Here is a 19528-nt window from a genome sequence, read left to right as displayed (position 1 = left end):
AATGTTTATCCTACAACAATCTCTGTACGTGTAAGATTAGGCAACTGTTGTCCTAATAAGTCTTAGCATGTCCTATAATTTCAAGAATAAAAAAAGAGGGACAAAGGAGGACCTTCACCTCGATCAAATGCAGCTAGACAAAGACATGATAGCACGTGGTGTGTATCAAAATGCACAAACACACACATATGTAACACACGTATGCTGACGTCATGAAGCATCCCCCCGAGCATTATGGCCGACAGCCACAGCGCATGTGATGAGCGTTGACCAATCAGAATCATTTATTTGTAAGGTTGTCAGGGAAAAACCTAGACTTGTTTACAGTTTTTAAAGTTCATTATTGGTTGAACCATGAAATTGTGGAAACAGCCATGCTTTCTCTGAGATAGATAAAGACACGCCCTTTGCTGTGATATCTTACATCTTATTGGTGGAGAAAAAGACTCGGTATTACTAAGCTTTGGAAAGGGTGGCTCTCTGAGAGAAAGTCAACTCTCGTTTTGAATGTGTCACTGATAGTTGCATTTTTAAACTTGAAATTTATATAACTTATCGTCATTGTTTATGTTGAATTATTATGTTTTCATGTAGAAAAATGATTGTAGTTTCTGAAACAACCAAAAACTGAAATTTGATAACTTTGACCATTTCCACTTTAAAACCGGTTTTCTTCGTTTTCCAAATCCCGACTTAATACCGCTTCGAGGCGGAGGGTCACATATAAAGAATCATTGATAGACTCGACAAGTAATATATTTCATACTAAGTGTTAGTTGTTGGTTAGGAGAGGGGTTTGACCAAATGGTTTACCTTTCAATCTGAAGAAAAAGTTATAAAAAAGGAAAACAAAACAAATTAAATGTTTCACATGCTCTTTAAAAACTTAATGAGATTAATGGTCTAAAACTTAAATGTTTCCTCAAAATTTGTCACCATCAACCCCCCCCCCCCCCCTCCACTCCCCCCCATACCGCCCCTCTATTGCTCTAGGATGTAATCAGCTTATATCCCACCCCAGCTAATAACCCATAAAAGCTGTCACGTCACCCAAGAGACAGGTCATTAAGTATTGACCACTGTAATAATAATAGTAAATTACTAATAATGACAAATATCAAAATCCAATCCTATAAGCATAAAAGGGAGATCTATAAATAATAGTTCTACCTGAAATATTGGCTGGGCTAAACGTCCTCCTAAAGTTCTGTATCTTTCCAAAGGAGGTGGTCTCTTCAAAACTCCAGATGTAATGATCAACAATATTTTCAACATCTGTTCCCTGAAAACAATACGAGCAAACAAAAACAATATATAATCTAGGATTCCATTATCAACAAACCTATCTGAAAAACTAGGTAGTTGGGATATCCAACCTTTAATATCTTTCATCTGAGGCTGATAGCCATCCTTACTCGTTTTCCACTGAATATGTTCTGTTTATGCTGGTATCAAGTTACTTAACAAGCAGGTTATAGAACAGGGAGTCACTCTGAAAAGTTTCAAATAACAAACTCAAAAAAAGGGGTCACTGCCAGTCATATTTTCCATTACTATTTTCCTTTGGAGTAAAATACCACCAGAAATTATTGAAACAACATGTGTAGAAAAATTCAAGAGCAATGTGGTACAAATATATCTTTAGCACCATGTTACTTACGATAATTCACCTGATGTGATATGCAAGGCAAAAAACAAGATTAATGAAAACTTTAAAAATTACACTACAGACATTCTGGCAAATACCAGTTTAGTCCACTTTTTCGAAATGTTATAGAAATCTCTCTATAGCGACATGGAGTCCAGATTTTTTCCCTATATATCATTAGTATAGTAAAACTCACCATTATGAAACACGCTTTAGTAAAAACCATGTATATCGACATTGCTATGGCAGTAATCGCCAACTTCAAATCAGTCAAGGCTAAAGTTCTGGTCCAATGAAAACGTTTGCTTTGTTTGTTTTGTTTTTAAGGGGTTTACGGCGCTTGCAACACATTTAGGTTATATCAGCGCCAGTAAAAAGGAAGAAAATGGGATCGTAAAAAGTTCTAGAATTACAATTAAAGCACCCAAGAGAAAGTAAGACAAAGGGGAACTGGGAACAAATAGGGATCAGATGTAGATTCCGAGAGCATACCACCAATGTACTTAGCTTGAGATCACCTATAAGTCTCATCAGGACACAAGCACAAAATCCAACAAAGAGGAATACACTCAGATGCTTACATTATACATTAAAAATAAATATAATAATAAATAACAGAGAGATGATTTACAAGGAAAAAAATATCATCTCTCAAAACAATAACTATGCATTTGACTGTTTACCTCCCAGCCAGGACTCCGGCCAGGACAAAACCAAGTAATCTCATTCCAAGACAAAGACAGAAAGCATGTCGAAAAACAGACATAGGGGGATAGAAGACATAGTATGGACCCCCCCTGTCCGCTATGGGATGTCAGGATCCCCACCCAGACATTTGCTTTGTGACCAATGAAATATAGTCATAGCAAATTTATCACGTGAGGCAAAATCTTAGCTTACCTGCTGCAATTTTCATTACACAAGCTTTCACTAGCTGGTTGATAGCCACGTGGGAATAGACATCACAGCAGTTGACCAGCTATTGAACACTTCACACTTACGGAATATGCTCTGTATAAGATACTGCACTATTGACTCATTATAGATATCTCTAATCGCTGATCATGCGCAAGAATATGGAAATGAATCCACACCACTCCTACTACCAAGTTGCAGAGAAAAGTGCTGACTATAATACCTTTGCTGCGCAAATGACATGGCACTATTTTCAAGGTATCTTCTCTTTAACAACATTGTTTCCAGTCCCAATGATATTGTTTTAGAGAGGTTGCACTGTACCATAATTTTTATTTTTCTACTGGATATGCACATCACCGATTACACTCAGTCTCACAGAGTCATTTTATATGAAGTAGATTTGTAAAATACTCACCATGTTTGTTGGTCCATTTGCACATTCATAACTACATGTCTGTATATATTGAGTACTCTTTTGCATAATTCCACCTATGGGATGAAAAGAATGAAAGTTGCCCTTGTTTGATGGAATTAAAGATTTACATTAAAAAAAACAACTGTACAGAAAAATGATACATGGTCATGGAATGTCCAATTTAATTATCAATATTTTAACAAAGATATGCGCAATAGGATACTCTACAGTCTTACAAACGTGTGTATAAATAATAAGTAAATAATAATAATATGTCAAAATGAATATATCTAAAACTAAAATAACAGCATTTCTCACAAAAAGATACATCCACCTGACTGATCTACGTATAGAGAAAGACCTAGGCAAATCCTTGTCAAAACTAAATGGCCTCTTTCCAATACAAGTACAAAAAGCTATTAGAAAGGGCACATAAGATGTAAAAAAAAAAGATTGAAAACCCATTAAGCGAACTCCCTTGCTCACAAAGGTATAAAAAGAAGTTATGATTAAATAATGAATTACAAAAATTACCTGATCTTGCAAACTGATATCCTCATCAGCATCCAAAAGAAAGATGTTAGCTGCATTTGTGATAAAGACTTGTAAAACTTTCTGCAAACCCAGTCGAACATCCTGTTCTTCTCCCTTATCAGCCAAATCATCAACAGCACCAAGATAGGAGCGATTGCGAAGATATGGCCGTCTGACTCCCCCTTCACCTTCAACAGGAACATTCAAATGGTGAAGAGAAAGAGCACTCGTGGATGGGCTTTCCTGCAATTAAATCAATCAATTACACAATTATCTTTAATAGAACATTTACATATCTGTAAAGTGGAAAATATGAGAAAAGGGAAATAAGGAGAGCAAACTTTCTTCTTGAAATTAACACAAGTACAAGTAAAATATATAAGATTATTTTTTAAAAAATAACAATAAAGATAAATATCAAGCTTCTATTAGTGCAAATTAACAACAACAAAAAAAGCGTCAGCTTTTATATAGCGCAATATCCACTAAACATGCTAAAAGCGCTTTACAAAGGGTCCCAGACCAATAGCAACACGTAACATGTAGAATGAGACATGACGTCTGTCAGGTGATGTTAGAATTTTTTTCCGCTGGAGACAATGCTGTTCATGGCCAGGTACTCCTTTTACACCTGAGTATGGTGAGAGAATATGAGTAAGGAATCTTTTCCAAAGACTCAACTATGCGCCGAGTGAGACTCGAACGACCTTCCAGTCCTAAAGCGAGTGTCATACCACAAGACCACATAGCCGCACAAATAAAGAGACTTGTATTTCATATAGAAATAGAGTGAATAAATATTTTAAAATGGTCAATTTCAATTATTCCAGGGTTTCAAAATCATGATGAAATGATTCCAAGCAATTTCTAGACATTTTGCAAATTAAGTATGAGCTCAGGGTAAAATAAGAGGGGCAAGAACGAAAACAACAAAAAAGGTAATGGTTCATCAGAAACAACATAAAGCAACAAGGACCTTGAACAGTAAGGTATGTTTGTGTGAAATTTGATTAAGACATGCATTCAATAAGCAACAACCATAACAGCAAGCAACAGTATATTTGGAATCGTATATCTTGAAAACAAACTCTTCAAAAAATCTAAATGAAATCAATAAATCATATTTAAAGCCTATTGCACAATCCCAATGTATTATACGATGCAAATCTTTCAACTAGGTATGAAATGACCAAATTGTAGACACAATCAATTACGTCATAAACATGGCATGCAATTTGACCAATAAAGACTTTTTAAAATGAGATGGAATAATGAAAAAAACAATTTTGACATGTAGTAAAAGCACAATTTGCTCATGAAAACTTTCGAAGTCTCACTTCAAGCATTTTCTTCAATAAAATAAATGGTTGCAAAAGAAATATGATAGACCAGCGTGGTAAAAGTCAAAGAAATCAAAAAGAAAGAGACAACTTTCAACACACAAAAAGACAATTAAAGAGTAAGAACAGATTTTTTTTTTTAACTCAAGGAATATACCTTTTTATACGTTCAACCTGATTAACTTTCAGTCTATTTCTGCATGTGTGCAGAGTGACAAAATTTTCATATTTGGTGAATTTAGCTTATAATCAATTTGGAGACAATTTTCAAGAATATCAAACATTTCAGGATTTTTGCTTTTGATCTTCCTGTTATTTAATCTTTTACTTCTCTACAAGGAGAGCTGAAAACTTTGCAAAACAGAAAACAAGCACTACAAAAAAAAAACAAAAAAAAACAAACAAATGAGATGACAATACATACATAGATTTAACAAGTGATAACATACATCAAAGGAATTGCGATCTTCCTCCACAATATCAGACAAAGAGCTGTGATGGTATTGTGGCTTCTCCTCTTTCAGCCCTGATGAGACATGATTCCTCGTCACTGTAGAGTCAGCATCGTATTCCTTTATAATTGGCTCTTTCATGAATACTGGACGCTTCTCCTCATACTGGTCAAAGCAGTTATCAATAGGGTATCATCATATGTCTACGATCTATGAACTATTTAGAGGATGAACTGATTGTGTGCGAATGAAATATGTGCCAATTCTCAACGCTGAAACCTTCTTTAGCTTTTTTCTTTACTGTTTTGTTTTTTTAAATATTGTTTTCATTTACAAACGAAACCTTTTGACACCATCAGAGTGAAAACTGTATGGATTAAAAAGCTGTTGATAAACATTTGTTTCTTTTACTTGATCCTTGTTCATACCTTATGAGAACTTTTTGAAGGTTAAAGCACTACTTTTATTGCATGACCATAACTTCAAACTTTGCAAAGCAGGTTTGAATATTTTTAGTCCTGATTGACCTGTGACATGCAGGTTTTTCATAAAAATAGTGGCAGAGAAAAATGAGGACTGACATAGCCTCTGTTTTACTTAGAACAGTCTACTGTTCTAAGTCCCATCCACAGAAATTCAAACCTCAAAATGACTGGCATTATACTCTAGCTTTTTAATCAAACACCAGCTGATGAATTTTAGGCAAATTTAATATCTAAATCATTGCCACAAAAAGCTAGGTAATAATTTAATAATGGAAAGAAATGCAAAAGGAGACTATTCCCACAATAGCTAAATCAGTTTTAAAATCAAGCAACGAAATTAAAAGGCACCATTTGAAGTGAAACAAATTGATTGAGGTGGCAAAGACTTGTTAGAACGATTCTTAGTTCATATGCATTCAAATAAAACAAGCAAGTAAAACATATGCATGCTATTAAAATAAAGTTCAGCACAATTCAACGCTAACATGCTAATAGCCCTTGGTCAAACTATTAAATCCATGAAATATAAATCGGATTATGGCAATGGTAAAATACAATGCTAACAAATTTGACATGAAGGGGTAGGTAAAGGCCATGCACAAGTGCTGACAAATTTACAACTGGTGGTTGTTGTGTGCATATGATAAGAATAAAGACGCGTCTGATAAAATCATTTAATTATAGGCACCATTTGCGAATCTCTTAATCAAATGAATTTATATTAATGTCCATTTCTCAAAAAATAAAACAATTTTTACAAAAATAATATATAGATTGACAAATTTTACTATGGAAGCAGGTCTTATACTTATTGACAAAAAAAGTTTCCATTTATGTCATTTGACAATTGTGATAACCGAAAAAGGATTGCAAATGAAATAATAAATCAAATAATAGCTTTGGTAGGGAACATATCATGCCAATCAGAGAAAAATACTTACTTGAAACCACTCTCTATATACACTGATAACTTTCCTAATTGCATGGGTATGACGAAATGACATGAGAAGAGTCTGTAAAGCAAAAAGATAAAGAAATACAAAAATAAATAACAATTGGAAAAAAAAAAAAGTTTAAATCAAAAGTACACCACCTGAAGAGACTTGATTGGCAAAATCGTCTGATTTTTTTCATAGGTTTGATTAAGGATGAATTAGAATATTTATCTTTTGACTATCCTATACAGATACAGCTAAGGTTGGATCGCCCAGTCTAATAAGAATCTGGTGTAAAGTGCTTCTATTTTATCCAAGACCCTCATGAATAATCCTCACTGATCATTGAGGACGTACCATTATTTCACTTTTAATATAGATAGTGTAATTTATTGTATCATATTCATATTACAAGGAGACTGTGAGACAAACAGTTATTAATCAATAGCTTACCTGTCTGAAACACTCATGAAGAATATTAATATTCTCTCTTGTTGAGTAGAGAACTGAGAGGACAATTTCATATTCTGATATTGAATGATTCTCCTTTCCACCTGTATCTCCTGTGGTAGCAACAGAATCAGATGACCAGTTACTTCCTTTACTCCCTGGTTCTGGAGATGCCAGATCACCTTCGTCTGTTCCTTGCTGTTCTTCATGACTGTCTTTGGCTTGACCCGCAGGATGTGTCAATAAAGGAGATATTGAACTACCCCTGGAAAAAATCAGAGACACATAAAATGATCAAAACTATTTTCAAAAGAATCACATGTGACAAATATTTTCTCTCTTCTACATCATCATCATATTCAAACTGGTAGCCTTTTATTTTTATGGCCTCATTAAATTTCACATTCAAAATCAAACTTAAATTCATTCTTCACAAACAGAATGGAGACTGACCATTTTCTTCCACAAATTGTGAAAACAGTAAAACAATAATTACATCTTGTAACTTACTTTATTTTTATCAAAACTGAATTTGCAACAAATTATAATGCTTTCAAAAATGCCATAGATAGGGATCTGGACCCTTTAAAATATGATTTTGATTGTTAAAGATGATTTGTTATGATGGTTAATACTTCTGTGTGTGTCAACATGATCGATGAAATCTTTTCTTTCTTTTTTTTTTTTTTAGATTTTTTCTCCAATTCTAATCATACAATTCCATTCATCTCTTTCTCATTCATCATTATGCTTTCGATTAATATTTGTTAACAATGTCGATTTGATGTATCTTTAAAGGGTATTTAAAGGCCAAATGGTCTAATTAACCCTTAATTGTTATATATTATAAATATCAAATTACTTTTGTAGATCAGAATCTGTTTTCTGATTACTCAAAGTAAAGTTAGATAACCAGAAAATGAAGGAATCTCGACATTCAGAAACAGCCAATGGTTCATCTTTTTGATTCATCATTTCCTTACTTCTGCGAGCCGGTTTATCTGCAAATTCAAAATTTCATTGAAAAGCATGTAAATAATGGTTTTTAATAGAATCATTAGTAATAATCAAGGAAGGGTCAATCCTTTTATTTAAATTGTTACTCTTATTTGTGAGGGTTTTTGTTTGTTTTTAAAGATTTTATCGCGCTTGTGACACAGATAATTTCAGTGCCAGTAAAAAGGAAGAAAATGAGATAGTCAAAAATTCTAGCCCTGTAATTGACAGAACACGATAAAAATTATAACAAAGGGGGAGGGTTCAAATAGGGAACAGATGTATATTCCAAAAGCCTACTATCAGTGCACTTAGTTTGAGATCACCTAAAAGCTTCATCCAGACACCAGCACAGAATCCCACTTAGAGAACACACTCAAATGCTTACATTATTCATTATACATTCAATACAACACAGAGAGAAGAGTTACAATGAAAAAAATATCATCTCCCAAAACTTTAACTATACATTTGACTGATTCCCTTTCAGTTAAGGACTCAGACTAAGGAAAGGACAAAACCAAGTAATCTCGCTCCATGACAAAGAGAGAAAGCAAGTTGGAAAACAGATATAGGGGTATAAAAAAACACAGTAACCTCCCTGCTCACTATGGGAGATTTGTAAGAGTTCAAAATTCTCAATTATTGGAAATGCAAACTTAAGACTACATTAATTTTATTGTGGCTTAAAGACCATATCTTACAAACTGCCATAACACACTGATAACTAATGCTGAAATAAAGATAAATACAAGACACTTTCTTACTTTGGCACAATCTGACAACAAACTGGTAAAATTCTATCTCTTACCTAGAACAGGATTGTATATGTCTCTGTATACAAAGTCAGGTAATAACCAGTATAAATATTTTGATTTGAATTTGGAGAAAAGGAAATCAAAGCTTTGCTGCCTCATTTCTTTGTTCATCCATTCAATTTGTATCACCTGCAAAAAAAATTGTAGCATTGTTAGGGGAGCTATAATTTATTTTTTAAAAGAAGAAAAAAAAAGAAGAATTAATAAATAAAAAAATACATTTATCCCTAGTTAATTTAAAAAGAAAGAAGCAAATGTTCTGATAACGTTTAAAATTGTAAATGTTACCAAAAAGAAAACAAACAAAATTTTTTTTAATGGAAACAATCTAAATACACAACAATTCTTTTTTTTTTTAAATTTAAAAAAAGGCTGCTTCATTAATTTTTTTCACCACTTAAATTCTTTAATATTTCCAATCTTTGCAGTTTATTATTCTCAAAGTCTTTTATGGATAGTTACATACTTCTGTCACCATGTAATTCAAGAGACTATCCAGAAAAAATTTGGTCAAATTATCAGGCGCCTTCTCAGACTGGCCAGGCAAGATGGCAGTGATTTCTCCAGCAGCAATGATTCCACCTGTATCTCCTGGGATGATAATAATATGGCATTAGCACAATGACACAGCATACACTCAAATGTTATAAGATCCATCACTAAAACATTTCTCTCTGTCATCAAACAATAAAGGGTTTCGAATAGTACAATTCTTAGGTTATGAAAGGACATTGCCATGTTAAGCAAGGTGCCTTTTCTGAATATAACACTATAAAATTAAGAACAGTCTAACAATTTCATACACATGTTAAATTGAAAACACTACGAGGAACTTACTATCATTTGAAGAATTGTCTGTCATCAAACTCATTAAATCGTGACTAGAATCCCCCAGACCTGGGACCAAATTTATGAAAATTTGGTGACATTCCTCACTTGCATTCTCTTGCAATGTTTGGTACCATATAAGAAATAATCTGACTCCTTCTCTTCTCACCTAGAGCAAACATTCAGGAAGATACATTTAAAGAACCAATAAATCTGAAACGTTTTAATCTAAGTTAAAAACATTTTACAATTCATGAGCATTTAAGAATTTTTTTAAAATTTCATTAATACACTTTATCCTCGGCAATCGGACACGACCACAGCTCAGAAAGGACCGTTCATAAAAATAAGTAATCCAATTTTTAATCTTGAGAAATATATTCTATATTACAACAGAATTACAACCTGAACATTATTCACCCAAAAGAATGGGCTGGTCACATAACTAAAAGCATTTAACAAGTGATCATTTTTGTTTAAATACCAAAAGACGTTCATGACTCACAACAATGTAAATGAAATAAGACAATTCAACATGCAATGTTATTTTTGAAAACATTGTATCTGACGTCTTGGGTGTTAATGATTTGCTCATGAATGGCAGTTTTGTCTCCATCTGACAAAAGTAACAAGCTCGAAAGATCATATGTAAAGTTATCATGAAAATGAATAGGTCAGTTGTGAGAGAGAAAGGCAACACCAGTGGGTATAGGTGATACCATCATAACGTTCAGCTCTAATTTGGAAATCTTAGCCCAGTCAAAGCATTTATGTCTTAGGAGAATAATGTTTTTACACTAATTTGTATTTAATCAAGTTGTCTTGAGCGTGTATTTTTGAGGTGGTTTTGGCAACTAAACTGTGCTTTTGACAATATTAGGTCATTTCAGTGCCAAGGAAAATCGTAAATGTGCACTACACAGGTAACAGGCATCTTGCAAAAGTGAGATAGAAAGAAGAAATTCACAAAAGTAGACCCAAGGAGAGTTATCTACCCCTGGGCTAACCCAAGCCTGACACAGATGGTAGTTCAAGATCCAAACAAAGACAGAGATATTCAGATGGATTACAAAAAAAATGTTTTAAGATATGTGACTTACAACACATATCAATATAATAGTTTCACTCACGTAAAGACACATGTTAACAACCCATAGCTCTTTCCTCTGCAGATTCCATCTAAGGCTGCTAAAAGACATCACATTTCAAGACAAGGATGGAAAGCCAAAAATAAAGGGACAACAGATTAGAGGCACACAAGAAACTACTACCCCTTGCCCATTCATTCCATCTTATACAGGTTGGACTGTATTTTCCACGATTTCAAATTTTCATGGGTCATAAAAAACCTATTTACAGCCTTGCAATATATTACAGAAAAAAAAAAAAAAAGATCTTACTTGTAAACTGTTCCCTGGGTGTAACAGTTTCTTGATTATTCGACCTGTGAAAAATAAAGTTTGCAAACCTCTTCACAATTATTTTCGTATGACATATACAACAATAAACAATAACAATAAAGTAGCACTTCAAAATTTACTCACAAAAACACAGAAGAAATAACATTATATTTTAATAACTCAATTAACCAAATCTTTACCACAAAATTGGAATACAAATCTAAAAGATTAGAAATTTTTTTAAATTACCAATGCTGTGAAACATCCATCGTTTGTGAACAAGCTCAGGTAAGAGGAACAGAATTTTCTGAGGACAGTCACATAATGCAATTGACAAAAATAAGCATAAAACGATGCAGTCAAAAACATTAATTCATCAATGTAAAATGTTATGTGTCCCACTAAAAGTATGTTCAAGCGTATAACTTTGCTATTGAAAGTTTTAATGAGGGATTGATAAAGAAATTGGATTGCAAACTTTTAAACTGAGAGAATCAAAATAATTAAATAAATAACTAACTACAATAATAATAATAATAATCATAATAATAATAATAATAATAATAATAATAATAATAATAAAATGAATTCTATATTACACACTCATCTATAATATCAACTTGAACACCACCAATATATGGCAATGATATAGTTTGTGTAAAGAAAAAAGAAAAGAAAGTTTAAATATGTGTTCAAATTAAACTATATTTGGTTCTTAGGAGCCTATGACGATTTAGACATTGGTGGTTCAAATCAACAGCTACATAAAATCAAACATCAGTTATAAATACTCTTTCTCGAATACCAGATGTTATTTCTTAATCATTTCCTCACCTTGAAAATGAAAGTTATTCCTTCCAATTCTTCTCTATGAGCTTTGTTGGCTGAAATTAAAATACAAAATATTTATTTACTTTAACCATTCTTTTGATGCATCTCCATCGATCACTACCAGGTGCTTAATAAACATTTTTAAAGAAACAAAACAAATATAAATTAATACATAGGTGAAACATTTTGTAAAAATGACAAACCTCTTTGTTTTAGGTCGGCTTCAACTGTACCAAAGTTGTCATAAAAGATGTAATAGATATGAGAGTAGTTCTCCTGAAAGAACTTTTTGGCTTCCTGGGTGTCATAATTGTCTGAAAATTAAAACAAAAAAACATATTACTTCTATTTTACAGGACCTTCACTGGCTCCCTCTTCAATACAGAATAGAGTACAAAATTCTTTTATACGCCCATAATTGTTTTACTGATGTGGGTTCTTCTTTACAAGACCTCATTGAAGTCTTTACACCTAGTCGTGTCCTAAGATCATCAGAATCTCTTTTAATGAAAGAAATATACTGCATTAATAATTTTCACCAAAAAGCTTTTAACTGTATAGCTCCATGCCTATGGAAGTCTCTCAGTTTTAGAACATAATCTACTCCTAATGTTCTAGCATTTAAGAAGCATCTTAAGACTGAATTATTTTACAGGGCATTTTATGATGGATATATTTTCTTTTTCAATCTGTATCTGTGTGGGCCTGTTTTGTGTGTGGGTGTGTGTGTATGTGTGTTTGTGTGCGTATGAGTTAATGGTAAAGCACTGCAGAGCACTTTTAAGTGGATGCTTAGGAGCCATAGAAATATAATAATAATAATTATTATCATTAGAGAGAGAGAGAGAGAGAGAGAGAGAGAGGAGAGAGAGAGAGAGAGAGAGAGAGAGAGAGAGTGTAATGAAATAGAGAGAGTGAAAAAATAAATAAAGAAGAACATGGGGGAGCGAGATAGATAGCTAGATAGAGAGAGAGAAAGAGAGAGAGAGAGAGAGAGAGAGAGAGAGAGAGAGAGAGAGAGAGAGAGGGGGGAGAGAGAGAAAGAGAAAGAGAGGGAGAGAGAGAGAAAGAGAAGGGGGGGGGGGGGAATTTGAAAGCGTGAGAGAGAGAAATATAAAAAGAGAGACTGATAGAGAAGAGAAGAGAAGAGAGAGACAGACAGACAGACAGACAGACAGACAGACACAGAGAGATAAGTAAAGAAGGAATTAAATATAAACAAGTTAAAATAATGTAGGGAGAAATTTCTGAAGAGACTACAAAGTTAACACAAAATAATGACAATAATATGCCCATAAAAGTATAAGACCAATTCTTAGAATTTGGACGAGTACATTTTGTTTTATTGAGAAAGAGTGGTATATGATAACATTAGACAATTACTGTATTTACCATATTTTATTTAACAATATGAAAAGTGTAAAACAAAAACATATTTATCTATTGTGTAAATTTAATTTTTTTTTTAATATGTTTATTTTATTACAATCAGGCATGTGACAGGTATCCTATCATCCTCTGGCATTAATGGGCTTGTTATGCCGGCAATCACATAGCTGAGCAATGTGTATCAATGTCAGTGATGGTCCTGGTGGAAGGGGAGAGGGAGGGATACTAGGCTCTTTGTTCTAACATTTTACTGGTAGATGGTTTGATGTTTCGATGTCCAACAGAAAAGTACTAATGCTACATGTCTATAATTTGGAAATTGTAGAGAACACAATAATTTACCCTGCCACTGCACAAGTTGCATCTTGAAATAGTTTTCGAAATATTGGAAAGAGTTGCAAAAAGTAGGTGATTACTACTGGTTATATAAGTCGTAAGAACTGGGTAAGCTGGAATGAGGATAGATTTATCATTTTTCTAAAATCTGTGCTAAGTTTAATTCATTTTATGATCAAAGAATTTTCCCGTTATCATTAATAGAAAACACCCATACCGCTCCCGTAACGGTCCAAAATAGGCCAGATCGGCAGGCTATTTCTGTCAACGTATGCCGCTCACTGTGATTGCTACACAATACAAAGGGATCTATCAACGGATGATATGCATGATGTTTCTGGCAACAAATTTGTGAATATGAGACACCTGGGAAAGTTTCAGTTCAGAAGCATCTTCAATTTGCCCCTGCATGGGGGGGGGGGGGGGGGGGGGGGGGGGGGGGGGGGGAGAGAGATAAGGTCCACTTGAATAGTAGGTTGTATTTTTTTAATGAACGATTAAGATTTTTAAAACCAAATTATGATATTGAGCTTAGCTCACAGTGCGCGCTTCTAGAGTCAGGCACTCTCTTTCTCTGTGCATATATATGTGTGTTTAACATTGTCTCCCATCAAGCATTTAAATTAAAATTGTTATTGAAATCAGTTAAGGATATTTGGTCAGAATTTTAAAGTTGTAATCCATAATCTAAATTGAATTCTCAGAAAACAAGATTGTTATTAATTAAGCTGAACTGTTTTTTGTGATGGCAGCTTTGTTCACAAATCTACATTATCTCCACTACTTATATGTACACATCGATTGTTATCATTTATATTTGGCACTTTGATAACTCCAGTCCAGTGGCCGCCGATAGGCTCACTGAAAGGTGAAACTCGTTTTTTGGAACTTTATTTTTGACCCTTTACTGTGTTGGTCACCATGGCGTTATTTGTGAACCTATGTGACTAATTTTGGTATCATTATAAAGGGCACAAAACAAGCTTTCTAACGGTGTATTTCATTCTCAATTCCTGATTGTATTTCTCAGAAAATTTATGTAATAAAAATGTATAAATTTTTGAATTATAACAACTTTTTAAATTATGGATACATTTTAATTATACTTCATACATCGATAAACAATTAATTGAAGAATATCTCTGCCAAATTTCATAAAAATTGATATATTCGCTCATTATTTTATTTTTCCCGCCACCAACCCTACTTTTTAGGACAAAAACCTCATATTTTTTTCCATTTTCGTTTATCATTAATTTTTTTCCATACTTTCCATACATGAAAATGATTTATATTAAAATAAAGCTTATTTTCTGACCTTTAAAATATCTAACACTTGCCATTTATTTTTTAATTGAAACAAAATTACTGAAAACAATAAGCGGGGCCATGTTGACTGCAAAACTCAAAATTTCCCGATCGCCGCGAGATGCTTTGTGAGGCAGCAGTGAGATCACAGATTCTCTCTGTAAAGTTGACAAAAAATTTCAGTAGAAAAATATAAATAACTCTGGAACCGTAGGTCGTAGAGAAACAAATAAGGTATCAAATTTTATGTTTTTTCATTCAAGTCCCATCCCCCTGACTGAGTCAAATCAAGATATTTTGAGTTTGAAAATTTTATCAGTGCCTATTTATATTTTATCATTATCATCAGTGTATTCGTTTACCGCCTTTGTCTTTTTATTGTTTCTTTCTTTTTGTTTTGTTTATTTTTGTTGCTGTTACTTTTCAAAAACTTTTTATCATGTTAAAACTTCCATTTTAATTTTCTATAAATTTTTATTTATTTATATTTTTGGCCATATTGTGATCAGTATCGTGTGCCGTGTTTCTTTTTACCTTTGATGTTCTAATTATTATTAAATTTTATCATTGTATAAACCTACATCGGTGCAGCGTGCGAAACTACAATCTAAAACTCATGAACGTACATGGGCACGGGCATGGGTCTATTCACAGAAAATAAGATTCTAAGATTCCTAAAACTGAGGGCGACATCAGAGACTGTAGATGAAAAACTGACACTCAGATATAGGAAGGCTGATCTAGAGAGTATGAAAGAGGAACTGGGGCATATAAAATGGGAGGAAATACTAATCGAGGACACCGTAGGAAACAACTGGAGTAGATTTACCAGAGTACTTAACCAATGCTTCGAGAAAAACATCCCGAAAAGCAGAGGGAACCGGGTTGGGAGAAGAAATCAACCTTGGATGACGCAGGAAGTGAGAGGGGCATTACGGAAGAAGAAGGCAGTAAATAGAAGATACTCTAGAAGCAAAAAGGAAGAGGATTGGGACAAATACAAAAGAGTGAGAAACGCAACTACTAAAATAGTCCGACAAGCGCATCAAAAGTATGAGAACAAGATAGCAGAGGAAACGAAAGAAAATCCTAAAGTATTCTGGAGTTATGTAAACAGTAAAATGAAGACAAGACAGGGAACCTGTGACATAAAAAAAGAAGATGGCACTTGGGCATCTGAAGATGAAGACAAGGCAGAGGTGCTAAATCTCTTCTTTGCAAGTGTCTTTACAGTGGAGAACCAGAAAAACTTGCCAGATATTGCTAAAACAAGTAATATAGATACTACACAATGGCCGATTACTGAAGAGAGAGTAATGAAGAGACTACAAAACCTAAAGGAGAGTAAATCACCTGGACCTGACAAACTTCATCCTTACATCCTAAAAAACTTAGCAGAGCAGCTAGTAGAACCCCTAACCAAGATATTTAACCAGTCGATGAAAGAAGGAAGACTACCAAGGGAATGGAAAGAAGCTAACATCACAGCCATATTCAAGAAGGGAGACAGAAAAAATCCAGAAAACTACAGACCAGTGAGCCTGACATCTGTCGTCTGCAAGCTCATGGAACAGCTGATTAGAGAAGAAATGGTTGATCATATGACCAAGAACAAACTATTCAGCAAAGATCAACATGGTTTCATGGCGGGAAGGTCTACAGTAACAAACCTACTTGAAACAATGGATGACTGGACGAGAGACCTGGAATTAGGCAACAATTTAGATGTCATATACCTCGACTTCAGAAAGGCATTTGACAAAGTTCCACACTGGCGCCTAATCAGGAAATTGGAACAGTATCAAATTAATGATCAGACAGTCAAATGGGTCCGAGATTTCCTCAAAGATAGAAGACAAAAAGTGATAGTGAATGGAACAGCATCAACAGAGAGACTGGTAACAAGTGGAGTTCCACAAGGAAGTGTACTGGGACCAGTTCTCTTCCTGATTTATATCAATGACTTGCCAGACAATCTATCATCTAAATGTAAAATCTTTGCCGATGATACTAAGCTCTATGGAGTAGCTAATACAGAAGAAGAAAGAAACACCTTACAACAAGATTTGAAAAAGCTTGAAGAATGGTCCGAAATATGGCAGATGGAGTTCAATGTAGATAAATGTGCAGTTCTTCACCTAGGAAAAAACAACAGAGAAGCAAACTATATAATGAAAGAAAAACCCCTGCAGAAATCCAATGGGGAAAAAGACCTAGGAGTATTTATTGATAGGAAGCTAAACTTCAAGAAGCAAACTAAAGATGTTCAATCTAAGGCTAGTAAAACACTCGGAATAGTGAAAAGAAATTTCAAGAATCTGAAAACAAAACACATGACTACCATCTACAAGACTATGGTTAGATCAAAGCTGGAATATGCTAACTGCATATGGTATCCGAAGTTTGAGGGAGACAAAGACTGTTTGGAAAGAGTGCAAAGGAGAGCAACAAAACTTATCACACACCTGAAAGACAAAACATACTGTGAGAGATTGAAAGAATTAAATCTCCCGACCTTAGATTACAGGAGAAGAAGGGGAGATATGATCCAAACATATAAAATAGTAAAGGGAATAGACAGGGTAGAGGCAGGATTCCTTAAACCAAACAAGAACATTCAGACACGAGGAAACAGCAAGAAACTGAAAAAAGAACGTTTTAAAACAAATGAAAGAAGGAACTTTTTTTCATCTAGAATTGTAAATAACTGGAATAAACTACAAGAAACCACAGTATCAGCAAAAAATTTGAATAAATTCAAAGCAGAGTTGGAGATAAGCAACACCCTAGGAAACAAGTTCAATTATAAAAATTGGTCCAATCATTAATAGATGAGGAGGAGCGAAGGAGACTACACCAAGTCTAAAAGCTCTATACAGAGGTATCCAGGTATCCAGCTAAGATGAGAAGCGTCTTTTTCTCTTCTGTGGGTCTAGGCCTCTCTTATGACTTTGCCTCCTCCTGCACTCAGGTGCATCATTGGAAAATATATAATGCTCTACACTCCAACTGTTTCACAGAATTCAGTTTTTAAAAGCGTAATGTATAGTCGTGACAAGTTTTCACTGGGAATCTCAGGTCACTCACTCATTCACATTCATCATACTCTTGAACTCACCCAAAACAAGTCTGAGATGTCTCAGACGAGTTACTGTATCCTTCTTCGTATCCGCGACTTTCTGGGCCGATTTCTTTATATCACCGTGTCCGGCCGTGCGTTTAAAAAATGGCAGTGACCCAGACATTTGGCTAGTCTAAGTTTGCACCTGTATTTATCATTGTTGGTGTTCTACATTGTAAAAGTACATCCCTTGACTTTGTTTCTTTCGTTTCCATCTCAGAAGATGAATGGCGGAGAAAGTAGGTAATGCGCATGCTCAACATTTGTTTCCGTGTTAGACAGAGAATGATTGTAAACACAAGAAAGTGTGGAATGTTGACCTGACAGTAAAAATAGAATCAGCCACCGCCCTCTATGCACGACCTCATTTTAGAATACTAACGAAAGAGTGAAAATGGAAAGGCTTCGTATGGGAACAAAACAGACAATGGACGTTTCGGGTACAAACCCTTCGTCAGCACAACAATACACAAATAAACGTGGAAAACAAATAAAATATAATGGAAAATAACTTGTGTCGTCTGTACTCAATGGTGGTTGCAGTATGAATGAAATGTTAGCGTGGCGTGGGTAGAGGATAGTGTGCCCCAGGGGGTGATCTAATTGATAAGCAGAGGTCAGCGTCAGGAAACAGAACTTTCCAGACTATAATGGAAGATAAAAGACATATTGGTAGTAGTAGTAGTAGTAGTAGTAGTAGTAGTAGTAGTAGTAGTAGTAGTAGTAGTAGTAGTTGTAGTAGTAGTAGTTGTAGTAGTAGTAGTAGTAGTATAGTAGTAGTAGTAGTAGTAGTAGTAGTAGTAGTAGTAGTAGAACGCTGTAGTGGAACAGTAGGGGGGGGGGGGGGGGTGTTGGAGGGGGCGAGGTGAAAGGGTCACGGCGGAGGTGGGGGGGGGGGGGGGGGGGGTTGTTGGATGAGCGAAGGTCGAATCTTCGCGAAGGAACGATGCGATAGTAAAGTGGAATACACCAATAAATAGATAGATGGATAGGCAGATAGATAGGTAGATGGTCAGAAAAGAGGGGAGAGAAGGAGAGAGAGAGAGAGAGAGAGAGAGAGAGAGAGAGAGAGAGAGAGAGAGAGAGAGAGAGAGAGAGAGAGAGAGAGAGAGAAATTAATAAAAGAAAAAAATTTTTTAAAATTAAAATTAAAAAAAAAAAAAAATTATTAAAAATAAAAAAAATTAAAAAAAAAAAGAAGGGGGGACGGGGGGGGGGGGGTTGGTTTGAGGCGGACCGGTAGAGAGGGGGAATCAGAGAGAGAGAGAGAGGGGGGGGGGGGGAAAGAGGGAGGGGGGGACAAAGAAAGAAAGAAAGAAAGAGA

General features: G+C 34.5%; 1 protein-coding gene across 16 annotated transcripts in view; it reads right to left on the bottom strand.

Annotated features, from left to right (window-relative positions):
• LOC144960493 (ral GTPase-activating protein subunit alpha-1-like) overlaps positions 1-18454 on the bottom strand; it is a 67821-nt gene extending 49367 nt beyond the window's left edge. For 12 of the 16 annotated variants that reach the window (XM_078893654.1, XM_078893680.1, XM_078893696.1 and 9 more), the window contains exons 1-15: positions 18202-18454; positions 12254-12364; positions 12054-12103; positions 11469-11526; positions 11220-11263; positions 9829-9988; positions 9458-9582; positions 8985-9120; positions 8040-8178; positions 7181-7442; positions 6734-6805; positions 5305-5472; positions 3516-3758; positions 2982-3055; positions 1171-1282 (exon numbers count right to left, since the gene is read on the bottom strand). In XM_078893654.1, the coding sequence (XP_078749780.1) occupies positions 1171-1282; positions 2982-3055; positions 3516-3758; positions 5305-5472; positions 6734-6805; positions 7181-7442; positions 8040-8178; positions 8985-9120; positions 9458-9582; positions 9829-9988; positions 11220-11263; positions 11469-11526; positions 12054-12103; positions 12254-12364; positions 18202-18328 (1881 nt within the window). In that variant the 5' untranslated portion in view covers positions 18329-18454. The remainder of the gene's footprint in view (positions 1-1170; positions 1283-2981; positions 3056-3515; positions 3759-5304; positions 5473-6733; positions 6806-7180; positions 7443-8039; positions 8179-8984; positions 9121-9457; positions 9583-9828; positions 9989-11219; positions 11264-11468; positions 11527-12053; positions 12104-12253; positions 12365-18201) is intronic. The other 4 variants (XM_078893712.1, XM_078893720.1, XM_078893771.1 and 1 more) reach the window with 1 other exon arrangement.
• Positions 18455-19528: the final 1074 nt, after the last annotated feature.

Source organism: Berghia stephanieae, chromosome 1 (genome assembly GCF_034508935.2).
Source record: "Berghia stephanieae isolate SIO BIC M18660-M18661 chromosome 1, UCSD_Bste_1.3, whole genome shotgun sequence".
Taxonomy (NCBI): Eukaryota; Metazoa; Mollusca; class Gastropoda; order Nudibranchia; family Aeolidiidae; genus Berghia; species Berghia stephanieae.
Note: the sequence above shows the minus strand (reverse complement) of the source record. Positions and strands in the feature narration are given on the sequence as shown.